This window comes from Cariama cristata, unplaced genomic scaffold, assembly GCF_000690535.1.
Source record: "Cariama cristata isolate BGI_N322 unplaced genomic scaffold, ASM69053v1 scaffold3249, whole genome shotgun sequence".
Lineage (NCBI taxonomy): Eukaryota > Metazoa > Chordata > Aves > Cariamiformes > Cariamidae > Cariama > Cariama cristata.
In genome coordinates, this window is record NW_009637278.1 from 97,276 (window position 1) to 113,471 (window position 16,196).

At 39.0% G+C, this 16,196-nt stretch overlaps 1 protein-coding gene across 1 annotated transcript in view; it reads right to left on the reverse strand.

Annotated features, from left to right (window-relative positions):
* Window positions 1-16,196, reverse strand: part of LOC104167852 (neuron navigator 2-like) — a 102,163-nt gene that overhangs the window by 82,015 nt on the left and 3,952 nt on the right. The window contains 1 exon segment of the mRNA XM_009708242.1: window positions 5,831-5,953. Within this exon segment, the coding sequence (XP_009706544.1) occupies window positions 5,831-5,953 (123 nt within the window).

The window sequence follows — 16,196 nt, forward strand, 5'->3', positions numbered from 1 at the left end:
CATTACTGTGCCCACTGAATGAATTCACATGCAAGCCACAAAGCTGAGAAGAACTGGGTTACCCAAGGGGGGCAATTCTCACACAGCCACTTCATCTCTGACCTCTTCCTTCTCATCTTCAAGGGAGTTCTATAAAGAATCTTCAAAGAATAAACCAGAGTATTAAAATAATAACTCTGGTGGATATTAAAAACCACAGATTCAATAAAGAGACAGCCTCTACAGCCCATGAGAATTTGCTCCCTCTCCCCAGTTAACCCCCCATGTTACATAGGTGATGAATCACCCATCTCTTTTCTACAGCACACAAACATCCTATCATGCCTTTCCTTGCTAAGCCTTCCTTTGCTTTGTAGGTATTGTCTGTCTTTAAGAATTAGTCTAAACTACTAACACCTCTAACACCTCCTGGTAAATTTAGAGCAACTGTTCTTCAACTTGTATTTAGAAATGAAAATTCTTGCTTCTGTTTTAGACCTGAAGAAAAGCTTACATGCCCAGAAGTTTGTCATCTTTAGCCCACTGAACAGGATCTGCCAAAGGACATTGCTTCCCTTGACTACCCTTGCCTTGTTTGAAAGTAGAATGTGTTTTTTTTTCCTTCTGGTACTGCTAATTTCAGCCCTCAGGTATAGCTACTACACTTTTGCTTTCAACTACTATTTGTTGCTTAACTTTGCAATTACTTTATGTAACCTAAAACCACTTTGAATTACAGCTTGTAAAAAGATTCCTTGGAAAATAAAAGTATATGGTATTGTGATTCTAATCAGCAGATCCCAAGGCCATAAACTTCAAAGAATCTTTGCAATGTGAATTCCCTGTTTCTGAGAGTTAGTTTTCAAGATAAATGTGGGATCTTTCAAAGACAGAGAGATAGTTATCTATAGGTACCAAGGTACAACTTGCATATTTGGAAGCAGTAGTATTTTTTTTTTCTAACTTAGTGATAAAATCCAAACAGATGGTCAAACAGAGTAGATCTGGTAGGCATGAATAATTTCACCAGTCCTGTGATTTTGCTGTTAAGCAACTACATATGGGCATATATTTACAAATTGCAGTGACTCACAGCACAGATACAGTGAGCAATGAATGCTCAGGTGTTGGCACTTTGAGACACTTTTACATTATATTTTAGAAAACTATGCTTATTTAGCATATAGGATGTTTATATAGGGGTGTTCCACTGTCCTAACAAAGGATCAATGGGAAAAGTAGAATTTAAAAATTATTTTAAACATAACAACTGAATGCAAGTACAATTGCCAGTGTTTTCTGGAAGTGAAGGAACTGTGAACCGATAGCATGAAATCTTCCCGGTAGAGTGGTAACAGCTTGGCAGCAACTTTCTTAGCTGAGATCTCCTGAGGTCTGTAGATGATTCCAATGGGTGTAAGCTACTCCCTGACAGAAAGGCCATCCTCCCTCTACAAACCCATTCACCTAAAATACCAGATGAATCTCCTTGCAAGTTCATTTACCGGGAAACTCCACAAACACTTATGTCAACACTCCTGAGGGAGCATTGCAGGAGCAGGAGATGCTGTGGGGGAAGGAGATGATGGGAATTCCACTGCCATTACAATGCAGGAATATCTATTTCTCTGTATTTTTACAACAGTTGGGTCCACTTATGTTTTACCATTTTAAGACAAAGACTATCCAGACTATGTGTCTATATGTGTCTATTCCAGACACATTTTCTCTGGTTTTCCCCTTTTCTTATGCATCATGCTATCACTGCTAGAGCTGCAAAACTACAGTAACGATGAGACGGGTAGTAATGGGGTAGGATTGCTAACGGATATTCTCTGTGAATAGAGGACTTAACTCATCGGCAAAGCCAGGAATTGCAGACATCTTCATGTGATTTTAGCTGCATTGTCTCAGTTAAGAAGAAAAACTGAAAATACACGGACTTAAAGCTGTCTTATCCTACTATGAAACTACATAAAGAGTATCTTAACAAAAGTTTCCTTTTTTCTCCCCTTACATTGTAACATTTTTCCATTGTCTACAATAAAGTAGCACCTAAAAAGAAGACAATTTGATGCAGCTTCTTATGTGATACCCATCAGCACCGTGTCTGTTAATTCTGCTTTCAGTGGAAATTACCTCCTTCCAAAAGCAGCGACATCTTCTCTCCCCACTTTTCAGAACCGGCCAATATTGCCCCCGACTTGATGATTTGCTTCAACTTGCTTTTCAGCTCTTCTGAAGCGTGATCCAAGTTCCCATGGTTATGAAGGCAGCCCAACCATCTCCCTCCAGCACTGAACACTAACCCGTCTTTTTAGTAATCTCATCATTGTAACAGGATTCAAGAAGTTAAATTGCAGTTAATAAATTTAAACATACTCCAGTCAAAGGGTTGTTCTCCACAAATGAACGTGAAATGTTGTCCTCTACCAGAGGTAAGAGACATATAAATAACCTTCACTGTTTTTCTAAAATGCAAAATAACAGCAAAATACTACTCTTCAGGTATTTTTAAAAGCCGCAATTTTTACCATTTGTAGAAATTACTATACTACATAGCATCTCAAAAAATCTGCACTCAATGATGTTCTTATTAATAGTGATCTATCTGCATGGAATGTCCTCTGGCTTTCTGCTCAGTTTCTGCTTCACTTTCAATTCTTCTTTCCTGTCCATCTCCTCTCCTGGTTCCACAGTCTTCTCTCTGGGATTATCCAAAAATCTTATCAAAAGCAGGAAATGCTACCAAAATGCTACCGACTGCCAGGAGCCAGCTTCAGTCACAAGTCCTTCTAAGAGTTCAACTGAATCTGGTCTTGTTTTTAACTAAGAGTGTGACAAGACTGTCATTGGAGTCCTCAGATCTGAGCCACGATACAGAAACACTCTTGAAGAGCATGCTCAACGCCCGAGCCATGCTCTATCTACAGACCATCGATGCTGTCGCTGTTGGAAGGACCAAGACAACGTAACCCGCTATCTGATGAGACAGGTGCTTATAGTCAGAAGCTGGCCAGACCTTTTTATGCCTTACACTCTTATGCAAAGACACATAATTCACACAACCTCAAATTAAATTGTAAAAGTGAAACAATCCAAATTAATCATGCTTGGAAGTAGTTATTTAAGCACTTCATCACTGAGGATTTTTAAAAGTCATATAGACATTTCCCTAATAACAGCATTAATGTTACTCTTGACGAGCTCACATTCATTAATATAGTCTCCTGTCCTATTCACAAGGATATGATAAATCAGCACAGGTCTGAATTATCTTCTCTAAATAATAGGTTGTAAAGTAAGCAATTACAGAAAGATTTACTCAAGTCTAAGTTTCAAATTTCTTCCCTCTTATCTACATGTATTCATAAATGCAAGTTATATATATGAAAGGGCAGAATTCAGTCTCAGATCAAGCAGCTGCGCCTGACAATCTGAAATCAACTTAAATAACCAGATGGTACACACCAAGTCCATACACACAGAAAAGATAAAACCACAGGTGGCTAATTTGCAACCTTTAAAAAAAAAAATCACAAACTACATAAAAAGACATTTTTAATGCCTTTTTTATTAAAAATGCCTTTGTTCTATACAAACACAAATTGTCTTGAAGTGAATAAGTAAGTTCAGCTGTGTTGTGCAATGATTCCATTAACCTTGCAATCAAGCATTAAATTAAATTGCCTTGTTAGGATTTCCCTGCTGCAGGGGAACATGTACCTTCTAAGGTCTGTGCTTTATGTTACCAGAGCCAACGAGTAAAAGCTTCACAACTAAACTTCGACAATTAATAACACAAGAAATGAAACAAGTAAGCATATTGCAAAAATTCCTCTGATAACCTTTTAATGATTAACCTTATACTCAAAGGTTCGTAGCCTTTCACACTCGTTCTCCCATGCATTCAATTAACATCTGCTTTGAACAAGTTAAATGCAATCTTCATACGTTTTCTAGGTGTACCAATAAAGCAATTCAGCGCTCCTGCTTGCTGCCTCCATTCACAGAATGCAGAAAGTGATTCAATTACTGCACCGTTTTATTCAACTCCTCCTCCTTATGCCAGTTTTCACCCTGGAAAACCGCTGCTCAAACCAAGATTAATTTTTTGTTTAAACTGCACATCAGGATCACCCAGCAACCAAAGAGGAGCTATTTTTAAATCACTGCCCTATTGTCAGAAAACTCTGATCTCCTGCATATGGTGAGTAGGCTTACATTCTAAGTAGAAAAGACTAAATCAAAACACCACATAATAATGTCACCAGCTCTGGGACCAAGGGTAATTTTTCTGTGATCCCGTGTTGCAGCTAAATTGCCAGCCAGGCAGAGTCTTTATTGCGTGTAAAGCCCGTCCACTCCATGTGAACTGAAAGAATGATTTTCAGAGCTGCAACAATTGACATAAACTAGGGATTGCATTTCAGTATGTCACAATCCCATTCTAAGTGGAATATATTTAAACACACAAATAATCTCTGTTGTCGAATGTACATAATTGGTCCTGATGTGCGGTGTCTTCAGGGAAGGAGCTTAGCAAATAAAATGTGAGAATAATTCACATGCCAAGAAAGTGTTGCAAGCACAGAAAATATTGGACAGGGGAAGGAATCAATTACGAGGAATGTATCACTAGCTCTCCAGAAGGCTGACTGTTACTTAAACAATAATATAATTTATATTAGACCAACTCTGTATTGTAAACAGATAGCTTCTGTTAATGTGGCAATGTTCAGAAGCCACAGCAACAGATGAGGATGACACTTGATTACTCTTCAGTTGCATTACCAAGTGGCAAAGCCTTCACCCACAGCCAACCAAGAGCGAGCGCTGTTGGCCGAGTACCGGTTTCAAGTTGCAAATTTCAGAGAGAGATACGAGCTCCTGAAAAATCCAGGCGTATTTTACAACTGGCAAGCATATGTTGACTTAGTAATTGAAACTGAGCTGAGATTCTCGGAGAGGTTTTACTTCTTTTGTTTAGATTTACCATCCTGCTCTTTACTAATATCAAGAGTATACCAAAGGAAATTTAGTATGGCTTTGTTTGAAAACAAGGCTAGATTCTCCACTTGTATTTCACTAGTAATCCATGCATTACTATCAAGAAAGTACCAGTCATATCAAGCTCAGTCAACTGCATTATGTCGCAGGAGAGACTTATCAATAACAAAACAAAAAGAGAAAAAACTTTTAGTTTAGAAATCAGTTCAAATCTGTAACTCAAAATTCACATTTTATACTTAGGGGCCCCTCACAGAAGAAAAAGGATCTAGTTCACTTACTACATGAACAGTAACACTCATCAGGCTTTGGGTTTGGAGGGGAAAGAAACAGCTATAAGCTGATGCCATTAAAAGCAAAAGTATTTAACCCATTTATCTCAACTCTAACAGAATATAGGTCTCATTACTGTCCATCTCCCTGCCTTCCTTTATGACTGCACTCCCATAAATTATGGATTTTTAGTCCTCTAATTCTTGATCTTTGGCCTTGACCGTTCACACTGAATTACTGGACTTGGAAGAATCAATGGAAATGAGAAGAGAATTAGGTCTTTTTTATTTCAAACACTATTAAAATAGAAGTTCTACATTTTCTTGTGTTGCATCCTGTCCACAAAAACCCAGCAGAGATTCCAGCAAAGCAACCAGAAGACATCAAGTCAGCATTTATCCTGACACCTCTTTGAATATATAACCTAAAATACTCTGAAGAAGCTTATATACATGTATTCAGTATTTGAATTCCCAAAGCTATTTAATCTTAGAGATCCAACATGTGTTAGATACAGCATGAATTAAATGTGCCATTATATGTCAGCATTTGCTGGAGGAGACCTTACCTGTCAGCATCTCCGAGCCCCAGTGAAGTGTTACGCTGCATCGTCTCCCGCACTGCAGCCATGCCATCCGGCAGCCGGTTTAGCCTTCGAGTATAGAGGCCCAGACCACCATCGGTCATATACCTTTAAAACAGGAAAACAAAATGTCACGTTTAGTAAAACAATAAAACTTTTAGATATTATCATAGCTCCTATCTTCTGCATGTTTTCAGCTGTATATTGCAATTTCCCCACTTTTAAGTTCAGAGTATTACTTGAAATATGAAGCAAAGAAAACATTATTCTTGATTAGATCTGAGGTATTTTTTGCCTCTCGCCATCCTCCATTACATCTTGCGCTGTCTCTGATCAATTAGAACTGAATTTCAACATAACCGTGACAAAGGAAGAATACTTAACTTTCATTAAGGATGCCTAGATGGAAATAATTTAATATTTGTGAACACTACCATTAATCATCCCTTCCTGTCCAAAAAATGCAGAGTTTGTACCATCCTGAACTATTTTGTGGGGGCTAAAACAACACGATGGAAATCTCAACCCTTTAACAAGTTAATTGCAAAAATCACATTGAATTCATCCTACATTTTGTCAACGATCCATAAACAATCCTAACTGAGAAATCAAAGTTGCAGCATGAATGAAAGTTTTTTTTCAACCTTGTTTTGGCTCCTACATTGTATTCTGTCTGCAACTGTGACATAGAGACATCTGCATTTAAAAAGTGCTACTATTCTTAGATGTTAGGAAGTGCCAGGTGTATATATGATACTTCACAAATTGCTAAGATTGCACATTTCTTACTTTCTACTTTAGACAAATGAAAAATGAATCTTAAATGGAGCAGAGATGGCACATGGTGGACAAGAATAGATAGGTGGTGTTGATCACCAGGAACAATTGCTCACAATAATGCAGGTTGTGTCATCCAGCATTTTTGCCAAAGTCTCTACCGATGCAGACAACAATAGCCATCATGTAATGTAACTTCAGAATATGGCGCTACCAAAGAAAAGTAAGTTTTAAAAACTGTACAACTACCCAGCACTTTGGTATAGTTTATGAATAAAATATTTTAATATATTAATACTGAAACTAAGAAGTTACTCCAATCTTCCCTTCTTGAATAGCTTCTCAATGAGCTGCCCTACATCAGTATCTCAACAAGGTTTTAAAATATTTTGTGGCATTTCATTTAGCAGGTAAACAAGTGCCAAGTGTCAAAATGAAACAAGAGGATTTTTCTCTTGGTTTAGCTTCATTTCTTAAAGTATTTCTGACTACAGATATACACGAGCTAGCTTTAAACTAGAAAGGCAAGTCCCATTCGCCTCTCAACACTGGCATGGAGTGAGCAGTGTGCCACCATCACCAGTTTGCCAGCCCATGTACATCTGCATAAGCAGCACCAACAGTTGTGTAAACACACCATAAAGCTTTTCACACACCCAAGACTGAAATAACTCTTAACCACTCTAGCAATACGGCTGCTGTCTCTGGCACACCGTTGCACATGTAACATACCTCACTGAGTTAGGAGTTGACGGGATTGTATCCTCTTAATCCTTTAGTCACTCTGAGCAAATTGACAGCAGCCCACAGAATAATATCCAGATAAACAGGACCCCTTCCTCTTGCTGAACAAGGCACAGAGCTTTTTCCCTAACAGCGAGACGCCCTCGTCCTCAGCAAGAAAGGACAGATGCTCCTAGCTGCAGCCAGCAATGCCTCTCCTGGTGAGACGTTACTGCAACAGATGTACTTTACCCAAGTCAAATTCGATTACTACATTTATAAAAATGGGATGGTAAAGAGCCAAGAAGCCTTGCGTAGTCTGCTGCACTTCAGTTAGATGTATAAATCTGTACGGGGCCTCCCCAGGAACAACCGAGGAGTTTCTCTGAGGAGTCTAACAAAGAGGTTGCTAAGCCCGGCAAGTCAGACAGAAGAGTATTCTCCATTCAGCAAATCTGTGGGGACACGATTCTCCAAACTCATAAACAAAGACTGTAAAAAGCACGAGGAGCAGTTGCACTGTAACTCATGTGGAATTTGCCTTAGGTCTAGCATTCTAACTTTTGTTTGACTCAGTTTATAAATATTTTATCGTGGAAGAATATTTTTTTCCTTAAGCTACTAAAATAAAAGAAAGGCAAAGAAAAGTGGAGCTTAAGACCATATCGTTATACAAACATGCAAACAGCATTTTGCAAAAACATCTAATGTACATATGCTAATTGGTTTATTGCAGATACTTGTCTGCACACGAAACATGTTTCTGTTTGAATATCCATTGAACACATACCGGAAAACACGGTCTTTGGCTTTGCTGTCAGATTTCTGGCATATAACTAGTCCTTTGATAAAGAAGATCAACTACAGCTGAAATAGATTGTTCTCCATACTTATTACTCAGAATATGTGAAATGAAATATACTACTCTTAAGAGTTAGCCATGCTGGAACCCATGGAAAGCCTTTTCACTAGCATCAACAGATTTCATCCTTTACGTAGAAGCTCAGCAAGCTGATAGATTAGAATAATTCTGAAGTTGCATCAAACTGAAAACTAACAGTCAGATTTGCAGTGGTTTTAAGCAGTCATAAGTCTTACATAAGTCAATGGAAGTCGGATGCCTTTGGCATCTTTGACAACCAGATCTTGAGTTTTTCTAACCAAGACCCTGCAAAAAAAGCACAGACATAGACAACAACTTTTACCCCCTATACCAATAGGACAAGTTTCTTGCATGCCAGAACAACACAAGATAGAGTTTTGTATTTTGAAACAGGTTTGTGTAATCACAGATTGAAAGCTTTATATCTTGTTTTTATTACAGGCAATGTCCTCTATCCAGGAACAGTTAATTCCAAAAAGATGCCAAAACCAATGAGGCCTAAAGTCCTGCATGCAACAGTGAGGTGAAAGAAGAAGGAAAGGTACTAGCTTTTAAATTCTGTGGGGAAAAAAAATACATTTACAATACACACACTTTAAAATAAAGGAAAAAAAATTCTGTACTATCCATTGAGATTAAGAGCTACTGGTGCCACAAGCCTACAGCCATTGCTTTCTTTTCCTTCCTCTCTATCACTTCAAACTTAAATCTGTCTTGGTGCTCAGAAACCATCTTGCCTTTATGAATACAACATAATTATTGCTGCAAATTTTTGATTTATGAGAAAGGAGAATATAATGAAGGTATATTTTCTAAAGACAATCTTTAGAAAAGTCTAAAGACAAGGTTTTACTCAGGCAGGAATAAAACCAGGAGATATTATCCAGCATGCGTATAATTCTAACAGTACTCAACGCTATCTGAATTGATTGCCCTATCATACATCTACACAATATGGAATGCCAGTATAATAGCCTCTCCTCTACAAGGGCCCATTGCAGTCCAAATAATTGTATTAGGCCAGTTATCAATTAGGTGTAATTTCTTTGATTTTTTCTTATTAAAAAAGATGACAAATTTGTACTAGATGCCTTGCTAGATTCATAAGTCCCAAAAACTCTGCAAGCACATTCAGTGAAAAAAAAAAAAAAAAAAAGCACTTTGAAGTTATTTTTCTACCTGCCCCAAAATAAGAAAAAGTTTAAACATATGATCTGGGAAAAAGTGTGACTGTTATACTGTGACTTTTATACAGATGAGTAAATTCTACACGTTCAAAAAATCTAATAGCTCAGATGCTTTAGGAATGGCACCAGCAGCCAATGGTGAATGACTGCCTTTAATGAAGTAAAATATAATACTACTTAATGAATGGACAGTGAGACAGTGATGACGTTGGTTAAAAGGAGTTTCTATCTTTTCAGGAATTAATGCTTAATACTCATCTCCATAGTTTCATTCTTCATCAGCAAGAAAACAAAATTAACCAAACTTCTTTGAATACGGAAAGACTCAGGTTAAACAAGAGCAGCATTATGGACTTCTAACACACAACAGGAACTTACAGCCCACTTTCTAGGTGACACTTTTTTTTCTATAAGAAAGTGGCTCCCTGCCCTGTATTACAGGCATAAAGTAATTTGCTTTGGAGTTCCCTGGACAACCTGGACCTTTAAACTTCTCTCTTCTTTAGCCAAATACACCCTTTCTGTGCCTCTGAAATTTTGAATGCAGTATTAAGTCCTTCCAAGTGCAATATTTTTAGGGTATTTCTGATGCTGAAGTGATTTATTTCCCTTTCCTGAAAGTCACGCTGAAGAAACAGGAACAGGTTATGCCAAGGATCAGTAAAATCCAGCGGTCTGAGTCACTTGACTTCTGTCCGCACTCCCTACTTACCCACGTGTACCGCCAGCCAACAGCACACCTACTTTTACGGTCTGACAACTCTACCACTTCATATATATTCACTTCACTCCTTAACGTATGAATATGAATTTTCCAATTTTGAAAATAGATAGCCAAGGGACAGGCATTCTTTACTTAAGTATTAGGAACAGAAGGAGTAGCAGGTAAGTCAGCAGCGCACAACAGGTTGGGCAAGCCTACCCTGATCTTCTCAGCTCTGTAATCCCAAAATCACAAGCAGGAGAGCAGCAGTGTGCCCCAAAACTGGAGCTGACTCCGGCAGCCCAGGTGCTCCTGCCTTCCTCTTGGTGTTTTGGATTCAAGGTTAGTTTGGAAATAGCTGCCCAGGTGCCTCCTGGCAGAAGACTTGCCCAGCAACCCAAGTGCTTGAAACTTGAACAAGCAAAAAGCTTGTAGGGATTACAGCTTTTGGATTATCCCGCGCATCAACATCCGTTGTGACACACAAAAGCGTTCTCTTTTAGTCGCAGCAATAATACTGTTATCCTTAATGTTTTCCTTTAAATGTTTATTTTCACTAGGCTTCATGTGCCTCGTCATTACAGTCAGTTAAACAAGATCAAGAGGCTTAACAAGCTTTGAGTATCAAAGAAGGAGTCTAACTTTGCCAGTCGCTAAAAACCAACAGCAGAAAAGTATCCACTGCTGTTTCTGAAAGACGGTAAATGTGATCAAAACAATCCTGTTATTGGAACCAGGAATATGTTTTAAATCTGACTTAAAAAGAAATGCTAGCCTAATGGCAGGATGATCACAACCCCAAATTTCTCAGTTTAATATGAATTTGGTCTGCATTTTCCATCATGACACTGGAATTAGACCACATGATCTTTCCCTGCGTTTACCCCCAAAGTCTTTCCCATCCATTATTCGTGCCTGACCACTCTCTGTTACAATGCCCACCACATCGGCACAGTACTTCATCTCTCTAACCAAAGGGTTGAACATATACCCTGTTTACAAGCCTGCGGCTGGTTTAAATTCCATTCTTTTATCCACGTGAATTTCAGCAAAGGTATTCAGGAACAGGATTAGGTCATGATCTTTCAGGCTGGGACCACTAATACAACGCCTAAATCCCTAACATTAGACCAAATATTACCTTTCAGGTTCATAGAAGCACAAACCTATTGCTCATTTCATTTAAAATTTAATTTTATATTTAAGACAGTCTATAATGTATAAATTCATAGACTTTTTACTAATAGTCACTATTTGCAATTAACAAACTAATGAATGTTTTGAAGATGCTCAAACACAAACATGGAATAAATCCAGAAAAAACAATAAATGACTTGCAGTCTCAAAAATCCTAATCACTGCTGGGAAGCAGATAGCTGTTCCACTAACGGGTAAGACAGGAAGAATGTGATTATGCAAAATGTAGTAAATATATTTTAGTTTCACAGTTTACTCGGAGAAACCTCTCACCTGTACATCACTAATACCACGGATGATAACTGCTTATTCACACTGTCCAAACCAGTCTAGAAGCAAAACAAGTTCACCCCTGTTAACTACTTAATCCTCAGACCTTTTTCTGGGAAAGGAAAGAAGAAATATCCAGAAAGAAGTGGCTCCTGTGAAATCAATACTTCCTATTTGGAGACGTATTAAGATTGCCTGGCACATAAGTCATTCAGCAGCCATCAGATAACAATTTTTGGGTTCTGCTACCCAGGGCTAAACCTATTTGTACATGTCTTCTCAGCTGGGTGTCCCTTTCAAGAAGTCTGCAAGCCTGTTACTATGAAACTTGCATTTGCTAAGGGAAGGAATTCCAAGGACAGTAGAGCCTGAAAGGGACTTGGGTGGCTGCTGCCACTATAGGTCAAATCTCACACAGGCCCTCACATCTGTTCCCTCCAGGACAACGGCTTCTTATCGAGCTTCGGAAGAAATTGGTTTCCTGTGGAATTAGCAGTCTTGGATACCTGTAGTTTAAGAGAAACTGTCAGTACACAAGAGAAGAATATTAGACTGAAAGAAAGCATCTCTCACATCACTGCATCCATTCCTGTTTCAGAGGAGATTCTTTGGGTATATGATCCTCTTTCCAACACTCACTCAACCTGTCTGCCAAGTGCACCTTAAGCTTAAATTCACCTTCGCCTCAAGCAAGAGGCTTGCTCCACCACCATTATTTTTAAAACTCTTTTACAAATCAAGTCAGCCCATGCAAGATGACAACATGGATTAGGCACTAAAAAGAATCCACTTAAGGTAACTGGACTTGCAAAAGCTATAGAAGAATAAGATTTTACTGATATTTTATATTAAATATTATTTTATGTTCTCCTTGCTTCCCTTAATTTCTCTCCCTTTCTTTAGGCTGTTAATGAGAGGAAATGACAGGTTAAAGCTTTACTTATTCCTCTTCATCTCTCTTGGAATTGAACGGCCCTTCAGAAATGAATGGCCCACTGTATCTTGAAGGAGAACTCTGGCTACAGCCATGAGACTTCAAATGCCAATATTGGCTATTAACAGCTCCCAAAGCAGGCTGCAAAGAAGCCAGGTGATCAACATATGTACAAGAGAGAGCAGGACCTGAGAAAACTCATGGGAAGAGACTAGGACAGATCCTCCCCAGATTTCATGGAGGAATTTGGGCAGTGACTCTTCAATGACTTTGCTAGGAGACGCAAGAGCTTCATTAGAGCATTAGCACTTCATTAGGATTAGAAGAATTTTTCCTCTTGTAAACAAATTACCAGTAAAAGTTTAATTATTTTTAAGACTCAGTTTTGCTTAACTATATTTGTTGCTGTTTCCCACATTTTTCCCAAACGATGTCTTTAATTCTGACTAAGTTTAGTTCAACCTGGTGAGACCATCGAGTTAATCCTAAATTGTGTGATTTAGAGGCCTTGGCTCAGAACTGGGAGCATTGCCTGTATGTAGCAGTCAGGCCACAGCAGATGTCAAATCTGGGGTCTACGGCAAAGCCTCTCTAGGCCAAATCTACATCCAGCATATTCAGATTAAAGGCGAGCACCACAAAAAGGTAATTAAAAAAAAAAAGTTCCCTTCTATGTCCGAGGGGATTAAAATCCAGATTACTCATCTCACAGAAGAGTTCATCTGACAAGCAGACTAACCTAACGCTAATGCCAGACTAAATGCTCTCCAGATGATGGAAAAGGGCATCAGCCATCCACCTTACTGGAGCTGGGCCAGCGGGCAGTGAAGCCCAAATGGGTCACTACGCTGGGAGGCTCCCCTGTACGAAGGACAGTACATCAGGGCACAGCCATTACAGTATTTGGAAGGAGGAAGGACTAAGCCTTGGGGTTCCAATTCCCAGATGGTTTCTGAAATTTACCCAGTCATTCGCTAACATAAAATGACTGACCCATCCTGGGAGAGGTGAGCAGAGATGGTAACCTGAAAAAATGAGGTAGACAAGACTGGAAAACACTCAAAAGGTCAATTCTTTCTGGTGTGCAAATGCCACTCTGGACCCCAGTGGGTGGAAACTCATCACTTAAGAGGACAAAACGATCGCACCCACCAAGCACAGGCTGCCAGCCTGGAGCAAGCTGAAGATCCACCAGAACCAGGCAGCTGTTCAGTGGGGTTTTGCATATACCAATCTTGATTTAAATGCCGAAATTCTTTCTCAGAACCTATTTCAATTAAAATCATAGAAATAACCTATAGAATAAGCGATCCATTTTGCATTGTCCTCTTTAATTTTGTTAGGGAGAGGAACGACATGTGCCCAAAGAGAAGTAACGAGGGAGTGCTGCTTCTCCACACCTCTTCAGGAGGGTCAGCAGTGGAGGAAGAGTTACTCCAGAGCAACTTCCGTCTCCCTCATGCCTACTCCTTTCCCGCAGATGATCCGCCTCGACAAAGTGCATATGATTGCATCTCCCTCTACTGGCTAGCTCCAGAGTGGGACCGTATTTTGTCCTTTAGAAGTTGTCCTTTTGCTCAAATTACAAAAAACCTGCTGGCACTGAAGCAGCAGTTCAAACACTGCTGAGGTGTTTATTACAGAAAGAAGCCCAGAGTGGGATAATGGCTATAAAATGGTATTTTGGTAGTCACTGACAAGAGGGTAGTATGTACAAGTAAGCAAAAAATACAACACACCACAACTTGTGAGTTAATTTTACTGACAAACACTACATATGACCCAACGTGGCTCTTTGTAGCAGTATACTGAATAAAAAGCTTGATTCCAGCTGATCTCTAAGGTTATGACGTCTTCCTAAGCTGAACCCTACACCGCAAGAAAAGTTCCATGAGAGTATGTTATCTGAGATTTGTGATAAACTATCAAACACTGCTTTATTGATGAAGCTAACAGCAGAACTATTCCTGAACCGAGTGCAATATTTAAGAATATACAACACTAATAATATGGAAAATGTTTATGTAAGATTTGAGTTCTCTCTCCTGTAAAGACCTTTAAAAGTACAGTTCTTCAAATAAGAGTATTATTTTGATTTAAACACTGCCATAATTTTTTCTTTTCATTCTCACAGTCTTTAAAAGTACAGTTCTTCGAATAAGAGTATTATTTTGATTTAAACATTGCCATAATTTTTTCTTTTCATTCTCACAGCACCAGGACATCTATGACTTTAAATCCAAAAGCTAGTTCTGAATCAGTTTCAACATAGTTTACTAAGAAGTAAGAAGTCAAGGTTTCCTAATACCTTTTCACAAAAGTAAAAATTTTGAGTTTCCTTGCCAGAGCCCTTCATTATTTGTGTTAATTATCTGCTTACCATATATAGCTACTACTCTGCAATGTTGAAAAGATCAAACTGTAAGAAGCCAGTCTAGGCAAGACAGAAGGCAGTTCAAATAAACACTCTGCTCAAACAGAGAAGAAAAATAAAATAAACCTCCTAATGATTCTTAGTCATGTTGAAGTGTTACAGTCATATAAGGAATGCAGTTTTATCCATCCACTGTATTTAGATGAAATCCTGTCACTAAAACATACCATTTAAAGAGCAATGTTCGGTAAAATGACAAACCCACTGTAACTCAAAGCATACAGAAAAAATATAGTGGTAATCACCATGGCAAAAAATAGGTGAGAATAGACTACAGCTAGCATTGAATCACCGTACAGGGTGAACAGGTCTCATTCAGACCGTCATTAGCTCAGCCACTCTTGATTTCGAGCTAGCGATACCTGGAGCAGCAACCATTCCTGTTGCAGACAGCCTAGAAGGAAACGGTTTCTCTTAACTTCTCTTGCTGAGAACAAATTCTCATTAGCAGCAAACTGCATAGTCCTCCTTTTCTTCCTCTAAAACTTTAGCCCAAGTGAAGGTCTGTTACATATGAGCCTGACATCTGAAAAAGAGGAATTGTTGTCTGACTGATAAATAGAACAAAATCAAGCAACTGAGCCTCAGGAATACTACAAATATCAATTACACTTCAACATTCAATGAAATCAGTCCTCAATTTCAGTTCTTCACATCAAACTTTTCTTTGCCTCCTAACAAACATAACCTGTACATTACAGCCTACAACAGAACTCTATTTCAGTGATTGTTTCGGTCCATGTTACTCAAGGGCAGACAGGCCTGTGCACGACGACAATAATTTCTACCTAGGGCATGATGCTTTTGTGTGGGTTTGATTGACCTGAGCAGAAGCAGGGGGTAACGCCTGATTCCCCAGCCCAGAGTGGCTTGCTCTCCCTTTTAGCATCCTTTCATCCACGTTCCCAATTCACCTGCTTGTAGAAAGATCCCCGGGGAGCATAAAAGCTTGAATAAACAAGAAGGAATCATAATCCCACGAGCATCGCGCACGCAAACACATTAAGAGGTCATGGAAACAGAGATCTGAAATGGGAATGTATCATCCCCAAAGCATCAAATAAATTGGGAGGTTAATAAAACAGCAAAAAGTCTGTCAATCCATCCACCACCCCCTCCCCACAGCCGCTGCACCCACAGGAGGTTGCCCCAAGGAGAACTTTAGCATAGGGTCCCTGAACATCATACGCAGGCTGAGCCCTTCTGTCCTCATCTAATAGCCAAGGGAGCGGTTCGCTGCTAG